The 22,629-nt window shown below is 46.2% G+C and overlaps 1 protein-coding gene across 1 annotated transcript in view; it reads right to left on the bottom strand.

Moving 5' to 3' along the window:
* ADGRB1 (adhesion G protein-coupled receptor B1) overlaps positions 1 to 22,629 on the bottom strand; it is a 210,591-nt gene that overhangs the window by 144,271 nt on the left and 43,691 nt on the right. Inside the window, exons 3-8 of the mRNA XM_065669051.1 lie at positions 20,125 to 20,283; positions 12,274 to 12,381; positions 6,149 to 6,313; positions 4,160 to 4,332; position 3,244; positions 466 to 630 (exon numbers count right to left, since the gene is read on the bottom strand). Coding sequence (XP_065525123.1) covers positions 466 to 630; position 3,244; positions 4,160 to 4,332; positions 6,149 to 6,313; positions 12,274 to 12,381; positions 20,125 to 20,283 — 771 coding nt within the window. The remainder of the gene's footprint in view (positions 1 to 465; positions 631 to 3,243; positions 3,245 to 4,159; positions 4,333 to 6,148; positions 6,314 to 12,273; positions 12,382 to 20,124; positions 20,284 to 22,629) is intronic.

Raw genomic sequence — 22,629 nt, 5'->3', positions numbered from 1 at the left:
TCTTTGGTCAGTTTGGGTCAGGTGTCCTGTCTCTGCTTCCTCCCGGCCTCCCCTCCTCCCTGGCAGAGCATGAGGCTCAGAAGGTCCTTGGTCAGACCAAACATTTGAGCAGCAACTAAAAACATTGGCGTTATCAGCACCATTCCCAGGCCAAAAATCAAAAACACAGAGTTGCACCAGCCACTAAGAAGGAGAAGGATTACTGCTACTGCTAAACCCAGGACACTGATATCTAAGGTTAGAAAGACACATCCCCTGTGGGTAATCACTCACCTCCCTGGGGTCCCCTGGAGCATTTCTCAGCTATGGATTCTGACTGGCATGGTCCGTTGGTATGATCCACAACCCCTTTTTTATTGCGTTACTGGTGAAAACTGCAATTCTTCACCAAAGAAAGATTCTACAAAGCCTGCCTGGGACTGCAGAGAAAGATGAGCCAAGAGAAAGAAGTCGTTGGTCACTGACCTGGGCATTGGCGTAGGAAGCAGTCCCTGGTTTCCACCCAGTGTCCCTGGCATTCGGCTCCCCCATAGGAAGGTCCATTGCACTCCCTCGTCCGCTGCTGGGTACCGTTGGAGCAGGAGGCCGAGCACGAGCTCCAGCTCGACCATTCATTCCAGTTGCCGTCCACTGAGTGGCCCAAAGAGAGAAAACAGAGCGGAATGTGAAAATCGCTCCCTCTGGAAGGAGGAACGTGCAAGAAAATGTCTCCGGCCTTTGCCTACACGGGACCAAGGCAGGGGAGGACAAATCAGAGTCACAAGAAAGGGCAAAGATCACTAAGAAAACATTCAGACAACAGTGGCAATGGCCATTTGTTAGGACATTCTGCAACCTCTGAGGGGTTTGTTATGGCCCATCAGGATGCAAGTGCCATAATGCTTCAGTTTTTATGTCAACACTCTACATAAGCACGTGAAAGTTGAAATTATTGATATTATACATTCCATCTTTAAAGTCAGAACTAATAATATTGCCAGTCACAACACAACATCAAAATAGAGAGCATGGATCATGCTTGCACTGAAAATTGTGAAGGAACCAATACATTACCATGACATTTCCTATTTCAGGCAATCAGCACTTTTTGAGGGAACCCATTTTTCACCAGAGCAGTGCTTGAGACTGCAGGGAGGGAACTTTCACAAGCGCTCAGATGCTCTGTTTTTCATTAAGGCACATGCAGAAACTTGAATCACAGTGTTATTCATAGGAATTCACGCTGGTAGCAGGGAAATGCTTGGAGCAAAGGTGTGCTCCAACAGACGGCTACGAGCAGTGCGTGTGTGGTCAATGTACTTTTCTCACGGCTGAATTAACACTGACAGGCTTGATATGTCTACACAGCAGTGCCTTTGATAATTAAATAGAGGAAGGAAGGACAAGACAGGCACAGGGACGTGGCTGGAGAGAAACATGAATATATCTTATTAGCCTGGTACAGCGAGAGGCATTCCCAAGTGTGACAGCGACACCCTAATTGGTCCCTGATCAACAGATCCATCACCCAGGCTGCTATTCCTGGAGCTCTTCTTTCTCATTAGCAGTGGTCATCATGCTCTGTTTAGCTCTCATTAGCTGCCAGCTCTCACTCAGGAAAACAACCTGAATCCATCCCTGAAAAGCCTGAATTCTGGCTCTAATCACGTTGCTGTAGATTGCAGCTCTTTTTATTTGACTTTGTCAGCCCATGTAAAATATATGCATCCTGGCCTCCTATGTAATGTGCAAGGACTCAAACAGTTCTGAATGATCCTCATCGCAATAGAGCAGCTTTTTGTTTGCAAGCACGTAAACAAGACCCATCAAATAGATCCATATAAGCAACTCAGAGGGGCCCAGATGAGCTCTGAAAGTGTGAAAAATCAGGCAGGCATAAAGGTACTTGCAAAAGGTGCTTGGTTTTAACAATCCAAGCTCAATGTTTTCATCATGCATAAATTCAAGGCATCATATCAGTGCCTGTCAATCCTAAAGAGGGGAAATGCCAGAAGTGGTGACTGACAAGTGATTCCCCCCTGGAAATGATCCAAAGCCTCACAAAGGAGATCCTACCAGGTATAAATTAGTATGTTTTCTCTCACTGAAAATAGTGTGGATTGATGGCATCTGCCCATCATTATCATTCCCCTTCGTTGCATTTAACAAAGTAGATGTTGCATTTAATAAAAGAGTTGTTTACCAAAAAAAATAGTTGAATTTACCGAAGCCCTGCTTGTGGTCATTGGCAGCGGTCATTGGCAGCTTACCACAAGCATGAGCACTGAGATGGGGAAATGAAAGAGAGCTACATCCATAATCTGATCATTCAGTTGGGGATAGGGAACAGGTAATTTCCTTTGAGCTGAGATTATTTATTCATAGACTGTCAATTCAAAGCTGCTTGAAATAATGGAGAAATGGAGGTGGTAATTTTGCACATCCAGCTGCTTGCACTGATGTAAAGATGTCTTCTGGGTAAGATGCTGAAGAGTCTCCATCATGGCCAAAGCAAAGACTTTGTCCCACTGCAGTGTGAGTCTATCATTGGAGTCTGGCTGGTGTAGTCTATGCAGAGACTGGTATGGTCTTTGCCCTTTCCTTTCTCTCTAAAAAAGGACTTGAGGCTCAGCCTGCATTATCTGCTGCTCAGGAGGAAAAAAAGCTCTGCTGTCCCTGCAGCAGAGCGGGTTTATCACTTGTAGTAATAAATCCTCGAAGCAGGGCAGTAATAAGCAGTCTGAGTGTCTGGTGTGTCAAGCACTGAGCAGGGCCCATTGTTGCGCATCAATGGTTCCCTCAACGTCACCCTCATTTGGCACAGCAAAGGCACTGAATTGTCTTTGTGGCATTCATTAGAAGTCTTGCAGTTGGGCTGCTTGTTTTTTTTCCATCACGGTGTTTCCTTCGTTGCGGTGTATCCAAATCTTTGTTTGTATTTAAATGAATTATGGATCAATGTTAACTCAGGATGTGCTTCATTGCTCAAGCGCTGTTAGGTCTGACTTCTTGAATTTGTCTTTTTATGATAGAGACAATTTGGTGTGTCTGGGATGTTCTTATTCCCAATAGAGCTTTCTGGACAGCAGCCAGAAACCCAAGGAGAGTTATCTGAGGTGAAAGCTGGGTGGGAAATAGCAAGAAGCTTCTCACTAATGTTTTCACAAAGTTCCCATCACTCCCACAATCCCTCTCCTCCTCTGTGGACATAGTAATGTCTCATAATGATTCTCATTAGACTGGAGAAATGTCAGTTGACTTTACCCTGAGAGAAGGAGGGAATGATGGGGAGCTCCCTCATGTTCAGATGATGGTCACCAGGACACCCAGAGTTACATTCATGCAGACTCTGTGGTAAAACCAGGCTGGGTCAGGAGTAGGAACCCACAGGGACACAAATGGATTTCAGGTGGATAAAAGCCATTTCATCTTGAGGTTTCTTTCTGGTGTTTGAAAGCAAAACTCAAGGAGAGGCATTTGGAAGTGAAATCCACTGGTAGGGAAAAGGTTCTCCCATGCCGTATTTTAACATTTTTAATACTTAAAAGCACTTTAAGTGTTTAATATTTAACATTTAACACTTAAAAGTATTAAAATATGGCATGGAAGGCTCTCAGGGGTCTCTTAGTCTGTCTCACCATCCAAAGCAGGATCAGGCATAGAGAAAATGTGCATGTATAGTGAATTAATGCATAGCAAGCTCCCAGGAGTCTATTGGTCTGTCTCATCATCCAAAGCAGGATCAGGTACAGAGAAATCTTGCATATACAGTGAATTAATGCATGTGTATTGCTAGCAAGTGAAACTATTAATTCCAGCACAACAAGCCCAGTCAGGCAAAATAACTTTAAACCATTCACCAGAGATAACAAGCGGAAAGCTTAAGATGAGCTTGGAAATAGCAGTGATAGCTGAGCTAGTCCAGATCCAACCCGTATAATGTGTGCTCTGAAAGTTGTTACACAAGGCAAATCTGAACTGAAAACAGCACTGAGCTGAATAACCCCAGAAAGCATCTCTAGGTTGCTCCTTCAATGTGTCCTTATAGAGGATTCTCCCTGCGACAGTGCAGACTGTGTCGTGATCCAGCTGAGACAGCTACAGGCCCTCTCCGTGAGCCATGTGCGGGCATCTTCGGAGGTGGGGAGACCTGCCGCAGGGAAGGTCTCTAATCTCTAACTGCCTTACCTGGGCAAAGCGCGATGTTGCAGAACTTGGTTTGCTTCTCTGGGCCCTCACAGGGGTTCCCACCAAACTGAGGGGGTTTGCATGTGCGGGTCCGGTCCCTGTATCCTCTCCCACACGTGGAAGAGCACAAGCTCCATGGAGACCACTCGTCCCAGGTGCCGTGCACTGCAATCAAAGCAGAGGAAATGAGATTTCCTTCCCAAAGGAGGCTTGAAGAACTGCTTGAGTCCATAGAGAGCAGCATCTTTCCACCCAGAGCAAGCAGTGTGGGAAGGACAAGAATAAGCCAACCCAAAACATACAAGAGGAACACTGTAATTTTTTTATGCTTTGGTATTGACACAGAATGTCTGTTACTTTCTGGACTATTTGAAATAAATCATCATGCAATTATAATTGACCCTATTTCTTTTCAGATCTTTGAGCTAAGAGAAAAGGGCATTTTTTGAGCAAAAGATGCAATTAGCTAGAGAGGAACAAAAAAAGAAATCCCAGCACCACTCCTAGGGAAGAAACATCACCATCACTTTGTCACTTGTTACCCTTATAGCCTTCCCTCAACATGTTTTCTCATTAAATCGTCCAAGGCTACATCATATTTAAGCTCTCGGAAAAGCTGTAGTCTGGCTGCTAATTACTGTCAGTGACACATAGCAGCAAAGCAAGGGAGACTTGGAAGAACAAAATGGGATGGGCAATACACTCTAGTAGTGCTCAGGCCATCAGTGGCACCTCCTTAAATTAGACAGCTAAAGCCTTCTGATCTATATTAATCTCATCTTCTCCAATCCAATTTAATCTTATCTGGTCAGGTTATTTATGGAAGGCTTGCCAATGTAATCTCTAGAGGCCAAATGTTAGAAGAATGTACTGATCTCTCTTAAGGGACTTGATCCCTTTCAGCTTTACTGGAGAAGCTAATGCAAAGTCAGTAATGCTCCAGGGATAAAAACCCCACAAAAGGGAACTTTTCCAGTCCTTCACCAGTTTCTGATAGCGGCTGATCCACCAGATTCAGGAAAGGGTGTTCAAATCTAATGTGCTGCAATCAATTCCAGGCACCTTGTGTGGTAAGAGATGACTAGAGGAGAAAATGCAGGAAAGAGCATGGAAAAACAGCTTTGTGGTTTCACCATTGTAGGCTTAGCTCCAAATAAAGATGTGGCCAGTTAGGAATAACACACCTAGTTAAATAGCATGAAATTCTTTCCAGGCTCCCCAGACTGTACTTTTCCATTAAAATTGTCGAAGAGGGAGCATGGAAACAGCGATGACGTCTGGTTCCATTCATGATCATACCAGTAGCCAGAGTTTTTCAAGCTGATTTTGCAATGATATGCCCAGTGTTGGTATCTGAGTGACTTAAAGTGTTGATTGGTGCTTCTCTTTTCCAGCCTGCCCCATGCTTGGAAACACCTCAAGGAGCACATGTCTTTCAGATATACTGTGTTCATTGACTTTAGATGGCATCAAATCATAGAAAAAATCATAGAATGATTTGGGTTGGAAGGGACCTTAAAGACCATAGGATCATAGAATTGTTTGGGTTGGAATGGACATCTTCCACTAGAGGAGGTTGCTCCAAGCCCTGTCCAGCCCCTTTAACACTGCCAGGGATAGGGCAGCCACAGCTTCTCTGGGCAACATGATCCAGTGCCTCACCACCTCATAGTGAAGAAATTCTTCTGAATATCTAATCTAGATCTCCCCTTTTATAGCTTAAAGCCATTCCCCCTTATCCTGTCATCACATGCCCTCTCCAGCTTTCTTGTAGGATCATCCATACCACACAAAACAAGTGCCCATCTAATAGTGCTAGGTCTTTCAAGGTCTGGATGAGCCTTTAGGGTAAAAGAAGAAGGAAAAGGAAACAAAACCATCTCCCTCCAAGACAATATCACAGCGGAGATATCACAGGCAGCCAATCCTTTGGGCATCTCCATTCCCCTCCTGACCACCATCCATGGAGTGCTCAGCCCACCTGGGCACACGGCGGAGTTGTTGCACTGTCTCTGCTCCCGGAGAGGGCCGCTGCACTGAGTGCTGTAGGAAGACGACACGCAGAACCTGGTCCTGGTCTGCCAGCCCTCCCCGCAGGTAGTCGAACACACGCTCCATGGGGACCACTCCTCAGCTGCAGGGTCGCCTGTTGGGGTGGGAGAAGAAGGTGAGGATGTTGGCATCCTTTGTACCTGGATCTCCAGGTCAATGCTTTCCAAGTAACACTTCCCAAGTTGCTGGTGTGAAGCTCTGCAACGTGTCCCACGTGGGGTGGGACAAGAAGGGTGCAAGGGCATTGGTGAGAAAATGTGAGGGCTGGCAATGGGATAAAAAGGTTTTACTCCATTTACTCCCATTTACTCCATAGAGGTGTAACACACAGGCAGAGAAACAGGGAAGGACATCGTGGAAGCATCAGGGCACTGGGCAGGGAAGGCTCCAACAGTGATGACAAGGGGTTGTAGCTACTGCAGAACCATGTGAGCTGGGATATGTAACATCTACTCACAGATAGTACTAATTAAGTAGCAGTTATTAGATATAGTAAATGTAGCCATAAACAGAACAGTTGTTGTAAGGATTCAGCTCCTTTCCCTGCCTTCTCACAGCCCCTGCCAATGCGTATTGGCAGAGGAGGAGCAGGCAAAACAGGATGTATGAGAAGGACATTGGTTGGAGTAATCCCACAGAGTTTTCTCTTGTCATCTCCTGCACCTATGGAGAAGATCTGCTTTAAACTTGTAATACAGAAAAAGGTTGTCATCATAGAATCCCTATCTACTGCTTACCTGATGGGCAGTATTGAAAAGGCTACTAAAAGTATCTCACTGAACAAGAAATGGAAGTGGGAATCAATGAGACATATTCCCTTTGTCAATAATATCCTTGCAGACAGATGGTCATGTCAGGAGTGTTTCAGCCACAGACTCCAGATAAGCCACCAGAACTGTGACATGGACAAGGAAAGTACAATTTTCCATAGTTTTCCTACTTTCTATCCTTGAGGAAATGCCTTTCTCCCCCACATGAAAACAAAACTTTGCTCTGTTCCTTTAAACTCAGCTCTTCATTGTTTGCGCTTTCAGTTTTTTCATGGATTACTTATAATTTCACATGACAAACCAAGAACACAACATTTGGTATGTATAGTACACAGGCATATGGCACAAACAAACATCTTTAAGTCTGCATAACAGAGGGGCATACCCTTTTAACTAACAAGTTTTGCAAAGCATCAGACTGCACCATGTCACATCCCAACCAGATGCATTTGGAAAAGGATGGCTGAGATAAGAAGCATCACAGTACTGGGTGCAGCAAGACTTCAGGGGTTGTACAACGTGGCACAGACTGAGCTGCACACAGCACCTGGATTTGTTCTCCCACACAACCACCCCATTCCCAAATAAAGCTGGACAGCAGATGCTGTGTTGGACTGGTCAGCTTCAAGACAGAGCATGAAAGAGACTCTGACAGTAGGCTGGTATGGCTTGGGATCTCAGCCTGCTTGTAGAGCAGTGAGGGTTATAAACCAGCTACTTACAAGTCAATGTTGGTACAGTTACTATGATAGGGATTGTAAGGCTTGGAGGCCATCAAACTACCCAGTACTGCCTAATATATTTATTTATTTACTAGTTTCTTAAGGGAAAACTATGTGCAAATGAATTCTATGAAGAATTTCAAGTGCCCATGGCTCTCATCAATCTGCTCATCGGGATTTTTGGAAGTTATCTGTTATTTATTATGTATCATGTATCATGCTTTTCAGCACATTTACTTTGAACATCTCCAGTCATACAGGCAGTTGGTAGTTACAAATATACCCATTCATTGGAGGCTGGTAAATCAGTATGCACAGGGCTGTTGAAGGGGGAAGGCGTAGAAGAAGATCTGTCCTTGATGTAAAATCAGCAGGTTTTCATCCCTTCACTTAGTGGCTGGACTTAGAAAAAGGAGGAGGTAAGGATGAGCCTTTCTTTACTCATCTATGCCATTGTAATGATTATCATGAAAAGTAACTGCTTTTGTTCATTAAGCCAAAATCGCTCAATACTGTTTCCCTTTGCTTTTGCATTTTGTTTTATTGATCTACACAGTTGGTTCCAGTTAAATAAATGTCATGGAATATTGGTCTTTCTCTGGGATGTGTAGGAGATGATGGCGTACGCTTTGAGGCCTTAGTGCTCAAGTATTAGATCTGTTGGCATACAGAGTTTTGCCTTTCCATGGTAATTTTGCTGCCTTTCCAATAAGTAACTCGACAGGCTCTATCAGACAGGCAGTCCTGTGATAATCTCAGTTCACCACCAGCAAGTGACCTTTTTGGTACCATCATTTCAGTATTTGCCTTCTAGAGTGGCCCAGACCCCAGAAGATCCCTCCTTGGCCCACAGATCCCAGCCATTCCTGCCACATAGCTTGTTTGGATGCTGTATGAACACATGATGCCTTTCCATTGCTCAGAGAACACCTCCCATTGACCTAGAGCAACCTCCGCAGTACTGCACCCAGCATGAAGTGCTTCAGTGGCAAGGAGATGCCATTCTTTGAGGGTTAAATGCTACCAGTTTGTGCCCAAAAGCTTTTCTTAGAGGCCAGAAGTGGGACAAGGGAATCCTGCAGAGACACAGTGGCCTCCTCCATCAGCAACCCATGGCTTGGAGACCCTGCCATTCACCACCTCCCTACTCAGACCTTTGCAATCTCTATATTCAGACCAGAGTTGCTGTGTCACTTGATCAACGAATGGCATCTTTGAACCAAATTCCACCTCTTCCGACTCTTTCCTCTTCTCTATTATTATTGGCCCTTGCCCTTTTCCAATAGAAATATCTATGATTAGAGGTAAATCTCCTTAATAATCATCTCTCACATTGCACCAACCTCAGCTTTTAAATCCACAAAAAGTTGATTTTCCAAGTGCTGGTTCTCCTTTGGGTTTGGTGTCATCTTGAACTAAGGAATATATCTCAGCCTACTGGGACACTGCATCCAGTCTAGTCTCAAACCTTGAAGAAATTCAATTGATTTTTAAACCTGCGAGACCCAGTTCTGAGATGCTCTCAGGCATCAGGTCAAGCTCTCATTCTCCATCCAAGAGAAACAGAATATTGGCCATCGTAAAAACTATGGATGAGAAGAATTTCTGCATCCCTGTGGGTCAGATTGCAGCAAATACAAAATGCTGGCTGCAATAACTTCCCATTATTTATCCGAGAAATGGATCCTGGCTCTGTTTTATGATATAAGGGCAAGAAATCTACCATGCTTGTTGGGTTGGAAAGCTGCCTAGTATAGCTCAGTACTATCTTATAATTAGAGCTGCCAGAGATGCACTCCCACAAATTGTTCTTCACCCTACAGAGGACAAGAGGCCATTCACTGCCTTTCATCATGGCTGATGCCTGTAGACAGATGTGTCTGCAGGATTTGATTAGTCCTGTGATGCTCCAGGCTAGCTTAGAGTCATAGAATGGTTTGGGTTGGAAAGGAATGTAAGATCATCCAGTTCCAACCCCTGCCATGGGCAAGGACACCTCACACTAGACCATGTCACCCAAGGCTCTGTCCAACCTGGCCTTCAACACTGCCAGGGATGGAGCATTCACCACTTCTTTGGGCACCCTGTGCCAGAGCCTCAGAACCCTCACAGTAAAGAACTTCTTCCTTACATCTAACCTGAACTTCCTCTCTTTCAGTTTGAACCCATCACTCCAGTCTCTCATGAAGAGTCCCTCTCCAACCTGGGGATTAACAAGAGTTCTTAAGGGCAAGGGCTTCACTTCAGGTGAGAAGATGTCCCTTTGCAGAGCTTTCTGCTCCCACAGAGCCAGCTGCAGCACCTCTCCTGCAGCTGAAGATGCCCCGGAAGGTGCTACACACTGGGCATCACTCCATGGGCAGGTAGCACTGCAATCCAGGACCCTTTCCAGCTCTTGGCCAGCCCTGAGAGTAACCGAGCTGGCTGTACAGAGAGCTCAGCTGTCTGCAGGGTCCCCATCAGTGCCCGCAGCTTCTTGGTGATGTTTCTTCCCTTGGTACTAATGGAGCAGCACGTGACTGTCAACGCTCTGCAGGATCCCTTGTCTTTCTGGTGTCTGTCAATGTGGTGTCTCACTGAACACAAGCTACTTCTTCACTCTTATCCTGCTTCTGGCACAGGTCTCCTGGAAGCTGCCTGAAGGCTGAGCCAGGAGTGCCCATGCCAGCGACCTGCTGGGCTGTATCTCTTTCTTATGCTATTGCTGGGAGAGACACCTGGGCAGCCAGCAGCACCGCAGCTGAGAGCACAACTGTGCCAGCGCCTGTGGGCCAACAGGACCCAGGGCTGTAGAGGGCTGGCAGGATTACACACCAGTATTCAACTGGGCAGGGCCATCTCTTCCTCCCTAGTCTTTAAGGCTGGCATCAGCCATTTTCCATATTTCATATTTTTCCAGGTCATTGGTAGATGTGAAATGGCTTATCCCTTATAAAATGTGTTAATTGCTAAGGAAGATGTGTGCTTTGCTTTAACACCGCCAGCTAAAGACTCCTCTAAATCCCTTCCTGGGCTGTACCCGCTGCCTGGTCTTTACATCTCCTGCATCCTGATTTCTTTGAACCACTCAGCTGCAGCTGCTGCTCCTGGGACAGTGTCAGGAAGGTGGCAAGCTTGCAGCAGGACAATGCACATTTCCCAGCCCATGCTGCACTCAGGCGTACCACAGACAGAGTCATCCTTGCTATAGGAGTGGCTGTGGTGACAGGGAGTTAATAGAGGTGTCACTGAGCCCAGATGCAGTATCCAGCTGCATGACAGAAAGAAATGCCAAGTTATAAGCCTGAAGGCCGAGCTAAAGGCTGGAACAAAGCACCAGGAAGCACCTGGGACCAGGCAGAGTACGAATAACAAGGGACATCCCAGGTCCTGCCTTAGAGTCCCTTCTCTTCCTCCCCATGTGGACATGTGCTACGGAGAGATTGAGCTCAGCTTCACCAGGTTATGGCAGCGCAAACGCCCTCTATCTCGTCTCCTACAGCCTTTTACTGACCACCATCGATCTTGTCTTCTTCCACCTGAGGGAGCAGATTCAGTGCAGGGTAGCAAAGAAATTCAGGCCATCCCTCGCTTTAACTTGAAAGCCACAACCCCGGTCAATGCCTGATCACCTCTGGAACCTCCACACCACACAGCTTCCTGACTGTTCACTGCTGCACATTGGCGAAGTCCTGCTTGGTTGGATGGTGCAAAGCAAATACACAACAGAACATTACCCACTCCCTTTATAATCTGTTTCACAGCTCTTGGGCTTTGAATCACTTGTCTGAAGCCTTTGTAGAGCACAAAGTGTTTGCAAGGTAACTGGGCAATGATCTTAACTCGTAGTCAGGTTCAGCGCACCTTGTTTTGCCCAAAACCTATGATGTGTTAAGCTGCTGCTATGAAAGGCAGCAATAAAGACAGAGCACAAAACCTCTCCAGACTGGACCTGGCATAGAACTAGGTCCAATTCATTCCCATCTTCCAAGATTACATTCTCTGATATTACTACACATTACTCCCCTTCTATTGCAGACGGGTGGAAGGTTCTTCCGCAGAAATCTACCAGATACAAGTCCTTGCACAGCACTTAAAAACCCAGCGACAGAGGAAAGCAGTCCTGCTCTCTCCCCATCACAACCTTCCTACAGTCAATAGGAAGGTGTGACATGGGCATCAGCAAAGAGGCTGTACCACAGTAAGGTCAGTTTTGGCTTAATGAACCATGGCTGTTTAGATAGTTCAGACAAAGCAGTGGCTTAGAAGTAGGCAGGGCAATGAGAAGCAGTCTGTGAGATGCATGGTCTTGGTAGGGCTTTGCATCTAACCTTTTTTGCCTTCTCTGGCTAATGGCACCAACACAAAACCCTGTAGGTTAATGGGAGCAAACTGAGTGATGACCATTTGCTCAGTGTGTGACTTGTTGGACAAGCCCACACTAACCTGGGGGGGAAAGAGTTGGTTAGCTGGGTCATGGAAACAGCAAAGCAAGTCAATGCAGCCAGCCCAGCCCAGCCTGGAAGTGCAGTGACCAGGCAGTGTGCCATCTCCATAGGCTGTTGTGGTAGGTCAGAGCTTACCTATTTGAGGTGCAGGGTACCCGTAGTGCTGCAGTTCGTCAGTGTCCTCTCGCTTTCTGTTATCTGTGGACCTCAGCGATTGGCTTCTGGAATTATAGCGTCCATTGGCTATGGCAAGGTAATGGGTCATGTAAATACACCTTGGTTCACTCTGCAAGATCTTTCACTACAAAGGTTACACGTATAAAACAACAGCGACCTGCAATGTTCGGTTGACACAACCACCGGCTTTCCAACCCCAGCACCCTTGACCATCAGCAGTCCTCGAGACTTCAGCACCAAGTCAGCCTGCAAGACTTGGTCTGGATGGCAGTTCAACCCCTTGTTTCTCAGTGAGACTTGGGACCATGCAGAATATGATCCCTTATGTCTGGTCTTTAATCAGTCGCAATGATTTTTCTAAGGTGTATGTACTCTCTGGTGTGCTTGTTAAGGAGGATTTAGCCTTTTCAGATGTGCTGACAATGAATCCCACCATCTTCAGCAATGTTTTGAGGCCTATGGTGATGATCAACGGGATTTTTTTTGTGGAAAACTCTGCCTTGCAACCAACATCTACTTAGCAATGCTCTGTAGAGTAACCAGAAAATGTGAAGCACATGAAAAGGAATGTCTCTATAGCTCAATAGCTCAAAAGAATGTCTCCTTCACAGAGTCTACCCTTCTACCAGCAACAAAGAGAGATGAAGGTCTGTTATCGACAAAGTGACTTTTATACCAACAGAGCTATGGATGGGCACCTTCCAACTCAGGTGGAAGAGCAAAGCTCTGTAACAGAAAATCTCCTACTGAAGATCATGGTGTTGAGACCGGAAGGTAAATAATGCATCCACCGTAAAGGCATTTGACTCCTAACTGACAGCTAGCACCCATGTTCCTACCAAACCCATGCTCTGCCAGTTTTTCATTTGCATCCCATGTGGCGTAGCCTGGACTTTGCTACAAAGGAGACTGAAATTCCCATTCTCCATGTTATTGGGCACGTTTCAGCCCTGACACATGCCCTGCCTAGTAAACTACCGAGCAATAACAACCAAATCCCACCCACCGGCACTGCCTGTTGTAAACCGGGAGAGAGCTCCACCAGGTCATGTGGATTAGCAGAGAGCAGAGTTGAGCCCAAATAATATGTGATCTGGCAACCACTTTGTTTCCAAACAGCAAGTTCCAGACAGAGGATCTTTCTCCCCCAAGGAGGTAAAACTGTCAAACATTTCTTTTTTTCAAGAAGTACCAAATGCCAAGATACGAAATGGTGACAAATTTGATCCCGGAACCCTGAGAAAATTAATAAAGGTTAATGAAGCTTCAGTGTGGTGGCAGGAATCTTTATTGCCATCCAAAAAGGGAAAGGCAGAGGAGGGAGAGGAATGATTCAGAGAGTCCCTGCCAGGAGCCAGACTTTATATTCAGCAGCTTGGTTCACGGAAGAGGACCATGGAGTTAGTGAAGTTGTATTATTTCCTATTACTGTTGCTTAAGGGGTATAGGAACTGGTCAGGCCAACTCCAAACCATCCCGGCATCAGCTGGTTGCAGGCTGCAGGCTGGAGGGGGGTGGGATGGGGCAGTCACCTGCCTGCTATCAGCAAGAGAATTAGGACTACAAACACCCTGATATTTGCATATACCTTTTGTCTAGGTCTTTATTGGACTAGAAAGGGACCAAATCCTGTGCTTTAATAGCTACTAAGTCATGGAGCATTTCAATTTAAAATAAAGACCAACCTTTAACTAGCTTTCTAATATCCAGTGGCTTCAGTTTGCTTAGTTCACAGGTCAGATTAGTCCCATATTTGGGATACAACACAAATGTGCTCCCAAATATGGGCCCAATCCCAATATGCTCCATTCCCATGACCCGTTGCTGGCTATACTCATGCACTTTCATCTGCTCTGATTTAAATCCTCTTCATGAAAGCATATAAGCCATAAGAACACACCAAATCTTCATCTGTAGTAAATCTCATAGGCTTCCGAGAGACCTGTTTAGGCTGTGAAGAGAAACAAGGCCTGGGCAGAAAGTGGTAAATGTGGAGCTTGAAGGGCTTTGTCAGCTGCTCAGAGCAAGACAAGTGACAAAGAAAACCTAGGACTCACAATCCTAGAATTAGCCAGTGAGCATGGATGGATGGATGGATGGATGGATGGATGGACAGAGAAATAGGAGGCAGGACAGAAAGAGGGAAAGATAAAAGAGCAAAATAAAAGCTTTAAATGCAACCCTGGCACCCTGAACCTCCTCTCATCAGTTATTTGGGCCCCATGGTACTGACATCTCCTAATGACCAATCCTAGCCTTGGAGGAGAAGTATTATTTCCTTTGTGCCTTGATGCATATGAGAAGTCTTAGCTGTTATTGCTCATCCTAATTAACAGCAAGCAAGTCTAGTGGCTGAATATGTGACTGTTTCAGCCTGGTCCAAGTCTCCCCCAGCAAAGAATGTCTCCAGACCCATACCTGGGTTGATCTGATGAGTGTCTGTCTCCATTTAACACGGAGCATGGCTTAGTCTTAATCTGGGCTTTGACTTGAATATGTGCAAAAATCAACCATGGTTCTGAGTAAAGCAGGGAAAACCCAGGTCCTTTACGTACATGGCAAAGTGGCAATACTTTGCTTTGGGGTTTATGCACCTGAAATGTATGGGGTGAAGACTACACAATAAAGGCAGTGGGGAACTGGTTGGATTTAAACAGCTCACTTCCTACATTGGGGTTAGTGGAAAGGAGTAGTGCTAGTACCAAAGGAAGAACTAGACTTTATTTGCAGACAATGCTGTGAGGATGGCGCGTTGTTGAAATACCCAGTAACTTGCAGGAGCTACCATGAGGACTACAAGAATAATACCCTTGGAGGGAGCACAGAGACGTTTGAAGTGACAGCAAGCATGTGAGGGTTTGGAAGAACATCCCTCAAATGTGGATGGGCAGGACAATCTTGTAATTCTGGCAGCAGTGGGAAGAGGAAGCAGATGACCAACACTTCTAATGAGAACATGTAATGTGTCAGACAGCACCTTGCAGCACAACCAAGGGGGGGAAAACAAATGTAGAGACTTCGCAGTGTTGTGGGCCAAGGGTTTAACATCCAAGCATATCTCACCAGAGCTGCCCACTCTTCTCTCTATACTCATCCCCTAAACAGAGGTGGTAAAATAAATGGTAAATAAAGGGTCATGGAAATTATTCAGGCAAGCTGAAGTGGCGGAAACAAAAGGATGAACCAGAGCAAAGAGGGGAAAGGGATGACTAAATGGAGTGTATATATACAGTGTATATATACAGTGCAGTAAAACTGAAGGAGAAGGTGTTGGCTATGGAGTTTCTGAGGCATCTAGGAGATGCTAAAGGAGTAAAACTAAGAGCAGAATCCTAACAATCCTTGTAAAGCAAGACCTTCATGGATGTAGAGAGGGTCATTTTGGAGGCCACTGGATATATGGCAATTGCACCAGCTAAGGAAGTGGCCCAAAGCATTTTGAACATCTGAGATTACTGCAAATGTCACTGGGTGAGATGAGTGACCCCCAGATAGGAAATGTCTGCACCACTATTAAAAGGAGTGTCAGGGTGAAGTCTCTACAAGCAGCAGCAAGGTCCTACATGCAAGAAGTTCTTCCAGCTTGCAATGTATTTTAGCCTGTGAGGAATGGAGACGCTCTTACAGGATATTTCAGCTTGGGGTTTGCAGCAAAAAGGCTATTTTTAATGAAAATCAGGGGCGGCAGAGGAAGAGACTGAGGTTTCATGTTTTGAATGTCATGTGGAACACGTGTTTCTTCACACCACTAGCAGTTACACAGCTGAAGGGCTAGATCTTGAACGCACTTGATGGAAATCCAGCATGGACTGACAGGGCTGCTCCAGTGTCACACTTCTGCAACTGATGACAAGACGTGGCCTCCCCTTTCCCAGCCTAGGGGAGACGTATCTGCCCAATCTGCATATTCATAAGTGTCAGTGATGGGTTTGCTGATGCCAGATGGGATGGCAGGGTTTCAGCTGGCTCCTCAGCTCATTTTCATTCCCCAGGAATAGATGCAGGCTGCCTGCATCTTTATTCTTGCATTCCTGCAGCACTGCCCAGTCAGACCTATGACATCCTCCCTCTGTTCTGGATGTTGTCCTGCTACATCACCCATCCAGCCTCCCTTAGAGGACCCTCTGCATGCCAGGTTGTGAGCAACCACATCTTTAATACCACACAGCCAAGAGGGACCAGTGGAGAACAGCGGGTATCCTCATCCATCCAAAGAGGGTGGGTCTGGAAAGCTCCTCTGTAAGCACTTGCCACCACACCAGTTGGCTTTTTTCCCTTCCTCTATAAAACAGAAGCCCATGGCCAAATCAAACAGATGGAGGAAATCTCCCCTGTCTGTGCTGGAGAGGAGGATATCACCGAGTCCTTTGCCTCTAGCAAGGAAAACTCAGTTATAACAAACACTGAATGTTGTCCTTCAGAATATGCCTCTTGAGCTGAAGAACTGCCATGAAGAAAAGCTCTGCCTAAGCCAAGCTGCTGTTACCAGGCAGTTTCCTTTCCAGTTTGGGATGAGCCTTCATTACAGTTTTTCTTCAGTGTTTTACAGCTTTGGGTTTTGCCCAAGGAGATAACTTACCTGCCGTTGGATTTGGGTATATATCCCTGAGGAAATTTAGCCAGATGAAGATCATCAAGCAAGGCACTGCATTACATGAAGCAGCAGAAATGGTGGCCCAAGTGAGTGGGAAACATAAAGACCACATACAAGTGGTATCTGTGGAGTATTCAGATGTCTCTGTGCAGTGATTTCAAACAACACTATGGCCTCCAGACAGCATGTTTGGACTCATCTCTGGGAACCACCATGTGGCTGTACCTAGATTTCAATGACCAAGCTGTCAGAGGTAACACTGAGAACCACCATTCCCACTGCTGCATACTGAGACCTGGAGAAGGCCCACCTTGGGGCAAGAAAGGTTGGATCCCTCTAACACATTTACCATGGCCAGACAAAATAAAACAACCAATGAAACCCTCACAAATCCTCCACAAAAATTCATTTTGGCAGCTCCCAAAGATGTTCCCATAGAGAACCTGCCCCAGATGTGGTATCAGTCCAAGACCTCTCCCTGCTACTAAAGATCCAGCTAAAACACTCAAGTTAATCACCCATCAGCTTATGAGGCACTTTGGCCGAAGGAGGGAAAGAGAAGCTAAAGAGAAGGGATGGGTTTACCCTTGCTTTGAAGGTGGTGGTGATTTCTGTGTTATTCTAACTTAACTTGGCCAGCTGATTTTACTTCTCAGTGGTGCTATCATTTTCCTTGTACACGTTTAAATTCACCCTCACAGCAAAGAGGAAAATAACAAGGTGCTCGTCCCTGTTTTGGCTGACTGTTTTATCAAGATTAGTGCTAGCCCTTTGGTCAAGGAAAAGAATGTATTTTCCTGTTTGTTTCCTATTAGAAAACAAAGGTGTCTGCTGCTCCACAATACCTGGAGAGCTAGTCAGGTATTATTACAAGCTACTGAAATCCTGCCCAATTCAGGGTAAAGATGTTCTTCTGTCTGGTTCATCTTTTCTCCTTTTTCCTAATTAAAAAAAAAAAAAAAAAAAAGAATTTGCATCTATTTGACCACAGTCTATAATGAACACTTGAGGAAATAACAGTTCATGTGCAAGAATGAACTTTCTATTCATCCCTAACAAATCTATGAGCAAAAGTCAATATGAGGATAACAGCGGCACAGTTAAAACAGGATTCCTATTCTACTTTTAAATCCGCTCAGGTTTTGGTACAGATCAGAGTAAAGAGAAGGAAATGATATGTGCAAAAAACATTATAAGCCCTTCTTGGGTCAAAAGTGCACTCCTCTTGGGCATGGCTGCAAAAGCAACTGAGGAGCGAGTTCAGAACCAAACACAGAGCTTTGGTAGACAGGAGGAGATACACGTTTATCTTGAGGTTGGACACAGACCTCCAGATGGGCATGGGTAAGTCTTCTTGATAGATAAATTGCTCACATCTTCCCTCAAATGCTTTTTAGCTTGTCAGCATGAAAGCGTCACAACAGGGACCAGCAGTTTGTCTGCAAAGAGGCTCTGGGGAAAATCAATCAGCATTAACTTATATATATCAAAGGGATAAATCAGTTTGCGCTGCCCCACTCTGTGGGTGTATTCTCTTTTCAAACTAGGGCCTTCCACAGCTAAAGATCCTTTTCTTCCCAAATAAGCGCAGCTGAACAAACTGCAATGCAATTTGGAACAGGAGTTGATTGGGTATGTAATGGAATGAGGACAGGAAGATAACTGAAACCATTTATTGAGCAGCCTACGTTACTATCCGGTTATTCTGCACTTAAGGTGTGATGCAAAGAGAGTTTGGAGGGCTGGGTTCTCCCATCTTTGTCCAATACAGGAGAGGTACCCTAAGCAGGATTTTACCTGTTGTCCCATGTGCCCCCATGTTCAAAGAATGGCCACACTTGCAAAGCCTCTTCTACCATCTAACACCATCTCCACCTTCTTCTCCTTAATAACATTGTCCACCATGACCAGTGTAGCCCTTCCTCCAACTCCATTCAGACACAAGTCCCACAGCTGGACCTCCTTTCAGGTTCAGCTTCCATGTCCTTGCTCTGTATCCCCCACTGACCAAAGCCACAGCTGCAATATGACTACAAAGTCACCAGCAAGCATAGGGACATAGATTACTTATCTCTAGTGTGGGCGAACCTCAGATGGAAATTAGCAACTGTGAGTCAAGGAGATGAAATTTAATATACTTGAAGGTTTCATTAAAAAAAGAAAAAGAAAGAAAGAAAAAAGCCTAATTGCAACATGATTTAAATTTATAGATGTGGTAAAAAATGCATGAAATCATTTTAGCCCTTAGAGGAACATAGTTATGTCCCTCTGTTTGAACTTCCCCTTTATCAGGAGGTACTTCCCTGCCTTTGAAGACAGTTGAGCTTTCCCTAGTTATTTGTCTAGTTGGAGGAGTTATTTAAACATCCTCTACTATGAATTTGAAATAAAAAGAAGGGAATAATTATAACCAGCCATTCACTTGCATTTGCTGGGCTGAGCTTCTGCTGTTGTTTTTTACCTCTTCATCCCTCTCTCAACTCAGCTGATACAAAGAACTGAGGTTGAAAGTGCTGAGGTTCACTCAGTCAACCCATCAATATCTGACTGCTGACTAGCATTGATAATGTCCTCTGGGCTGTGGAGAAGAGGACCTGGAAAGAGGTTGTATTGCAGGAAAGGAGTGGAGCATCTTCTAAAGACTTTGCCTTGCTCAGGTCCTGTGTTTTGTCTGTCTAATGGCCAGATCTTTCTCTTTTCTCACACCTTAACATGTAAGCTTCATTTTGTAAAAGAATGAAACACTGCTCTTGACTGGGAAGGTGAACTAAGCTAAAAAGAAATGAGTTTAGCATCTCTCTTAGCAGCATGCTATATTTATTCAGGAAAGAGGCTCCAAGTGTCAAAGAAATGTCTTTAAGGGTGTATATTTTGCTATGGGTGGCAGATCGATCACCAGCATATGAATACCCAATGTAAGCCTACTTACAGATTCTTATAGATTAACCCCTGTTGTTTAGGGTAAAGGTGTGTATCTGCAGGTGCAAGAAGTGTATCAGCACGTGCATGTGTGCATGCGTGACCGCGAGACAGGCAGGGAAGAGCGGGGCCATGCACAGCCGAAGTCTCATGCTCCCTTGGGCTTAATGCTCCAACACGGCCCTTTGGCAGTATCGCCGATGCCTCCAGAGCATCCTTCATCACTCATGGCGATGAGGCCAAAGCTCCTCCTTGGGAAGAGCAACCCGCGTGCAAGGGAACATGCCTCCACTTACTATTGCATGCCTTCCTATTGCACAGCCGTCCTTCCTCCAGGACTCCCTCGCAGACAAGACCTTCGTTGGGAAGGGGCTTGCAGGTGCGCATGCGGGTCTGCAGGCCTCCGCCGCAGTCCTTGGTGCAGTCGCCCCAAGCCGACCACGGGTTCCAACCACCTGGGCAAAATCCAGAAAAGCCCCATCAGCTTCGGTGAGAGCCCAGCACCCAGGATGCCGAGGCGATGCTGGCCTGGCAGACCCTGCAATGTACCCATTGCCGTACCCCCAGACTGGGATGTCTTTGAATGTGGTAGGACTATACACAACAGGGTAGTGCAGAATGTCAAATGGAAGGGAGAAGTATTGCCTCTTATTGACTCTTCTTCAACTATCAGAAATAGCATGGCCAGCAGGAACAGGGCAGTGATTGTCCCCCTGTACTCGGCACTGGTGATGCTGTACCTCGAACCCTGTGTTCAGTTCTGGGCCCCTCACTACAAGAGAGACATTGAGGTGCTGGAGAGGGACCAGAGAAGGGCAACAGAGCTGGTGCAGGGCCTGGAGCACAGCGGTGATGGGGAACGGCTGAGGGACCTGGGAGGTTCAGATGGAGAAGAGAAGGCTCAGGGGGGACCTGATGGCTCCCTACAAGTGCCTGACAGGAGGATGGAGCCAGGAGGGGCTGGGCTCTGCTCCCAAGGAACAAAGGATGGGACAAGAGGAACCGGCCTCAAGCTGCACCAGGGCAGGTTTAGATGGAGCTGAGGAACAATTCCTGCCCCAGAGGGTGCTCAGGCATTGGAACAGGCTGCCCAGGGCAGGGCTGGAGTCACCGTCCCTGCAAATGCTCACACAGCGTGGAGACGAGGCCTCAGTGCCATGGGTTAGTGGTGGCCTTAGTGCAGGGGAATGGTTGGACTGGGTGAGCTTAAAGGTCTTTTCTAACTAAGTTGCTTCTATGATTCTATTCCCTCTCTTTAAACAGGAACTTTGCCATCCTGAAGTCCCATTTCTGACTAATCCATCTCTTCCTGCACTTGCTGTGGCAAAGAGGTCCCCTCCTCTGAGCACACCCTCTTTCAATTCTGTGTCCTGTTGGCTCCTAGCCCCAGAAGGAACTTGCAAAAATCACTTCAAGATACACAAGGGTGTCTCTCCCCCCAGTTTCCCAATATAAACACATGTGCCTGTGTGCAGACAGCACAAGGGAGCTGGGATGGGGGACCCATTCCCCCCGAAAAGGACACCCCTTTTCCCCTCCCTGCAGCTACCATCAGCCCCAGAGATGCACTGTTCTAATGACATCTTTGGTAGGAGGATGATATTCCCCTCCAGCATCCTTGCAGCACCCATGAGGAGCAATCTGTGAGCACCATAAGATGGAGGGGCCTTTTTGGCACCCCTACACAGCCATGCTGAGTCCCAGTGCCAGCAACACGCAGCTTTCCCCCTTGTACCAGCTACAGCAAGCTGATAGAACCAGCAAGCCCCTTGCCACAGGGATGATCCGACCACTTGCAGGAGGGAGATGCTGAACCTCTGCAGCCTTCTCCACCCTGCGTCTTTCCATCTTGCTGCCAAGAACAACTGGCCCTAGTGGGATGTCCATAAATGCTGATGGCAGGATATACGGTGAGGACCATCTAAATCTGGCTTGCCTCCCACAGTCCAAAGCCTTACAGCAGGGTGCCTGTGGGAAGCCCAGCAAAGCTGGGTTTCATGTTGTAGAAAGACAGCAGGGGATGAACCAGGCCCTTCAAGTGATGGATAAGCTGTCATATCCCTCAGTAGTCAGCTCACTCCTCATCGGCCATATGCAGCAAGCTAAAATCTGCTCACATAGGCCTCTGCTTCTAACAGCTGGTGGCTGCTTCTGCTCCATCGTTTGTCCACCTCATGGGGAGGAGCAGAAGTGCCCCTTCATCTCAGAGGTGGCCGCTCTCAGATGGCTGCTCTCCCTGCTGTGTATTCTCTCATTACCCGCAGCTACCCTTGGAGATGCTTCAGGTCCAAGGAATGCAGCTTATGTGCCATGCTCAAGCACAGCTAAAGATAATGAGCTGAAGATGGGGGTTTATTTAAGAGAGGAAACACTGGGAGAAAGACAAGTGCTGCTTTTTTAAATAAAAATGAAATAAAGCCCCTTTTCCTTTTCTCACCAACAGTCTGAGATTTCAGAGATGCAAATGATCCATTTCATCTCTCCCAGCCTCTCTGTATTGCTATTTATGAGGCAACGGGGATCACTGCTGTCCTCTGAGCTGTGATCTCTGCTGCTCTTTACACACCATAGGCAGAATACAAACCCTATCTGGAAAAATGAGGGTCCTCAACAGCCAAGGTGTCACATCAATATAGGGATGTTACCAGCACTCCCTTGCACAAGACACTCATCACCCCCACAGCATAAAGCCATGAGATCATACTTCCCTGCCAACCCCTAGCTCTGCACTACTTTTGCTCCTGAGACAGTGAAAATAAACACGTGCTCAGCAATATTCACACTGCTGAATGCAGAGGAAG

The sequence above is a fragment of the Lathamus discolor genome, chromosome 2, assembly GCF_037157495.1.
Source record: "Lathamus discolor isolate bLatDis1 chromosome 2, bLatDis1.hap1, whole genome shotgun sequence".
Taxonomy (NCBI): domain Eukaryota; kingdom Metazoa; phylum Chordata; class Aves; order Psittaciformes; family Psittacidae; genus Lathamus; species Lathamus discolor.
The sequence above is the reverse complement of the archived record's forward strand: the minus strand, read 5'-3'. Positions and strand labels throughout refer to the sequence as shown.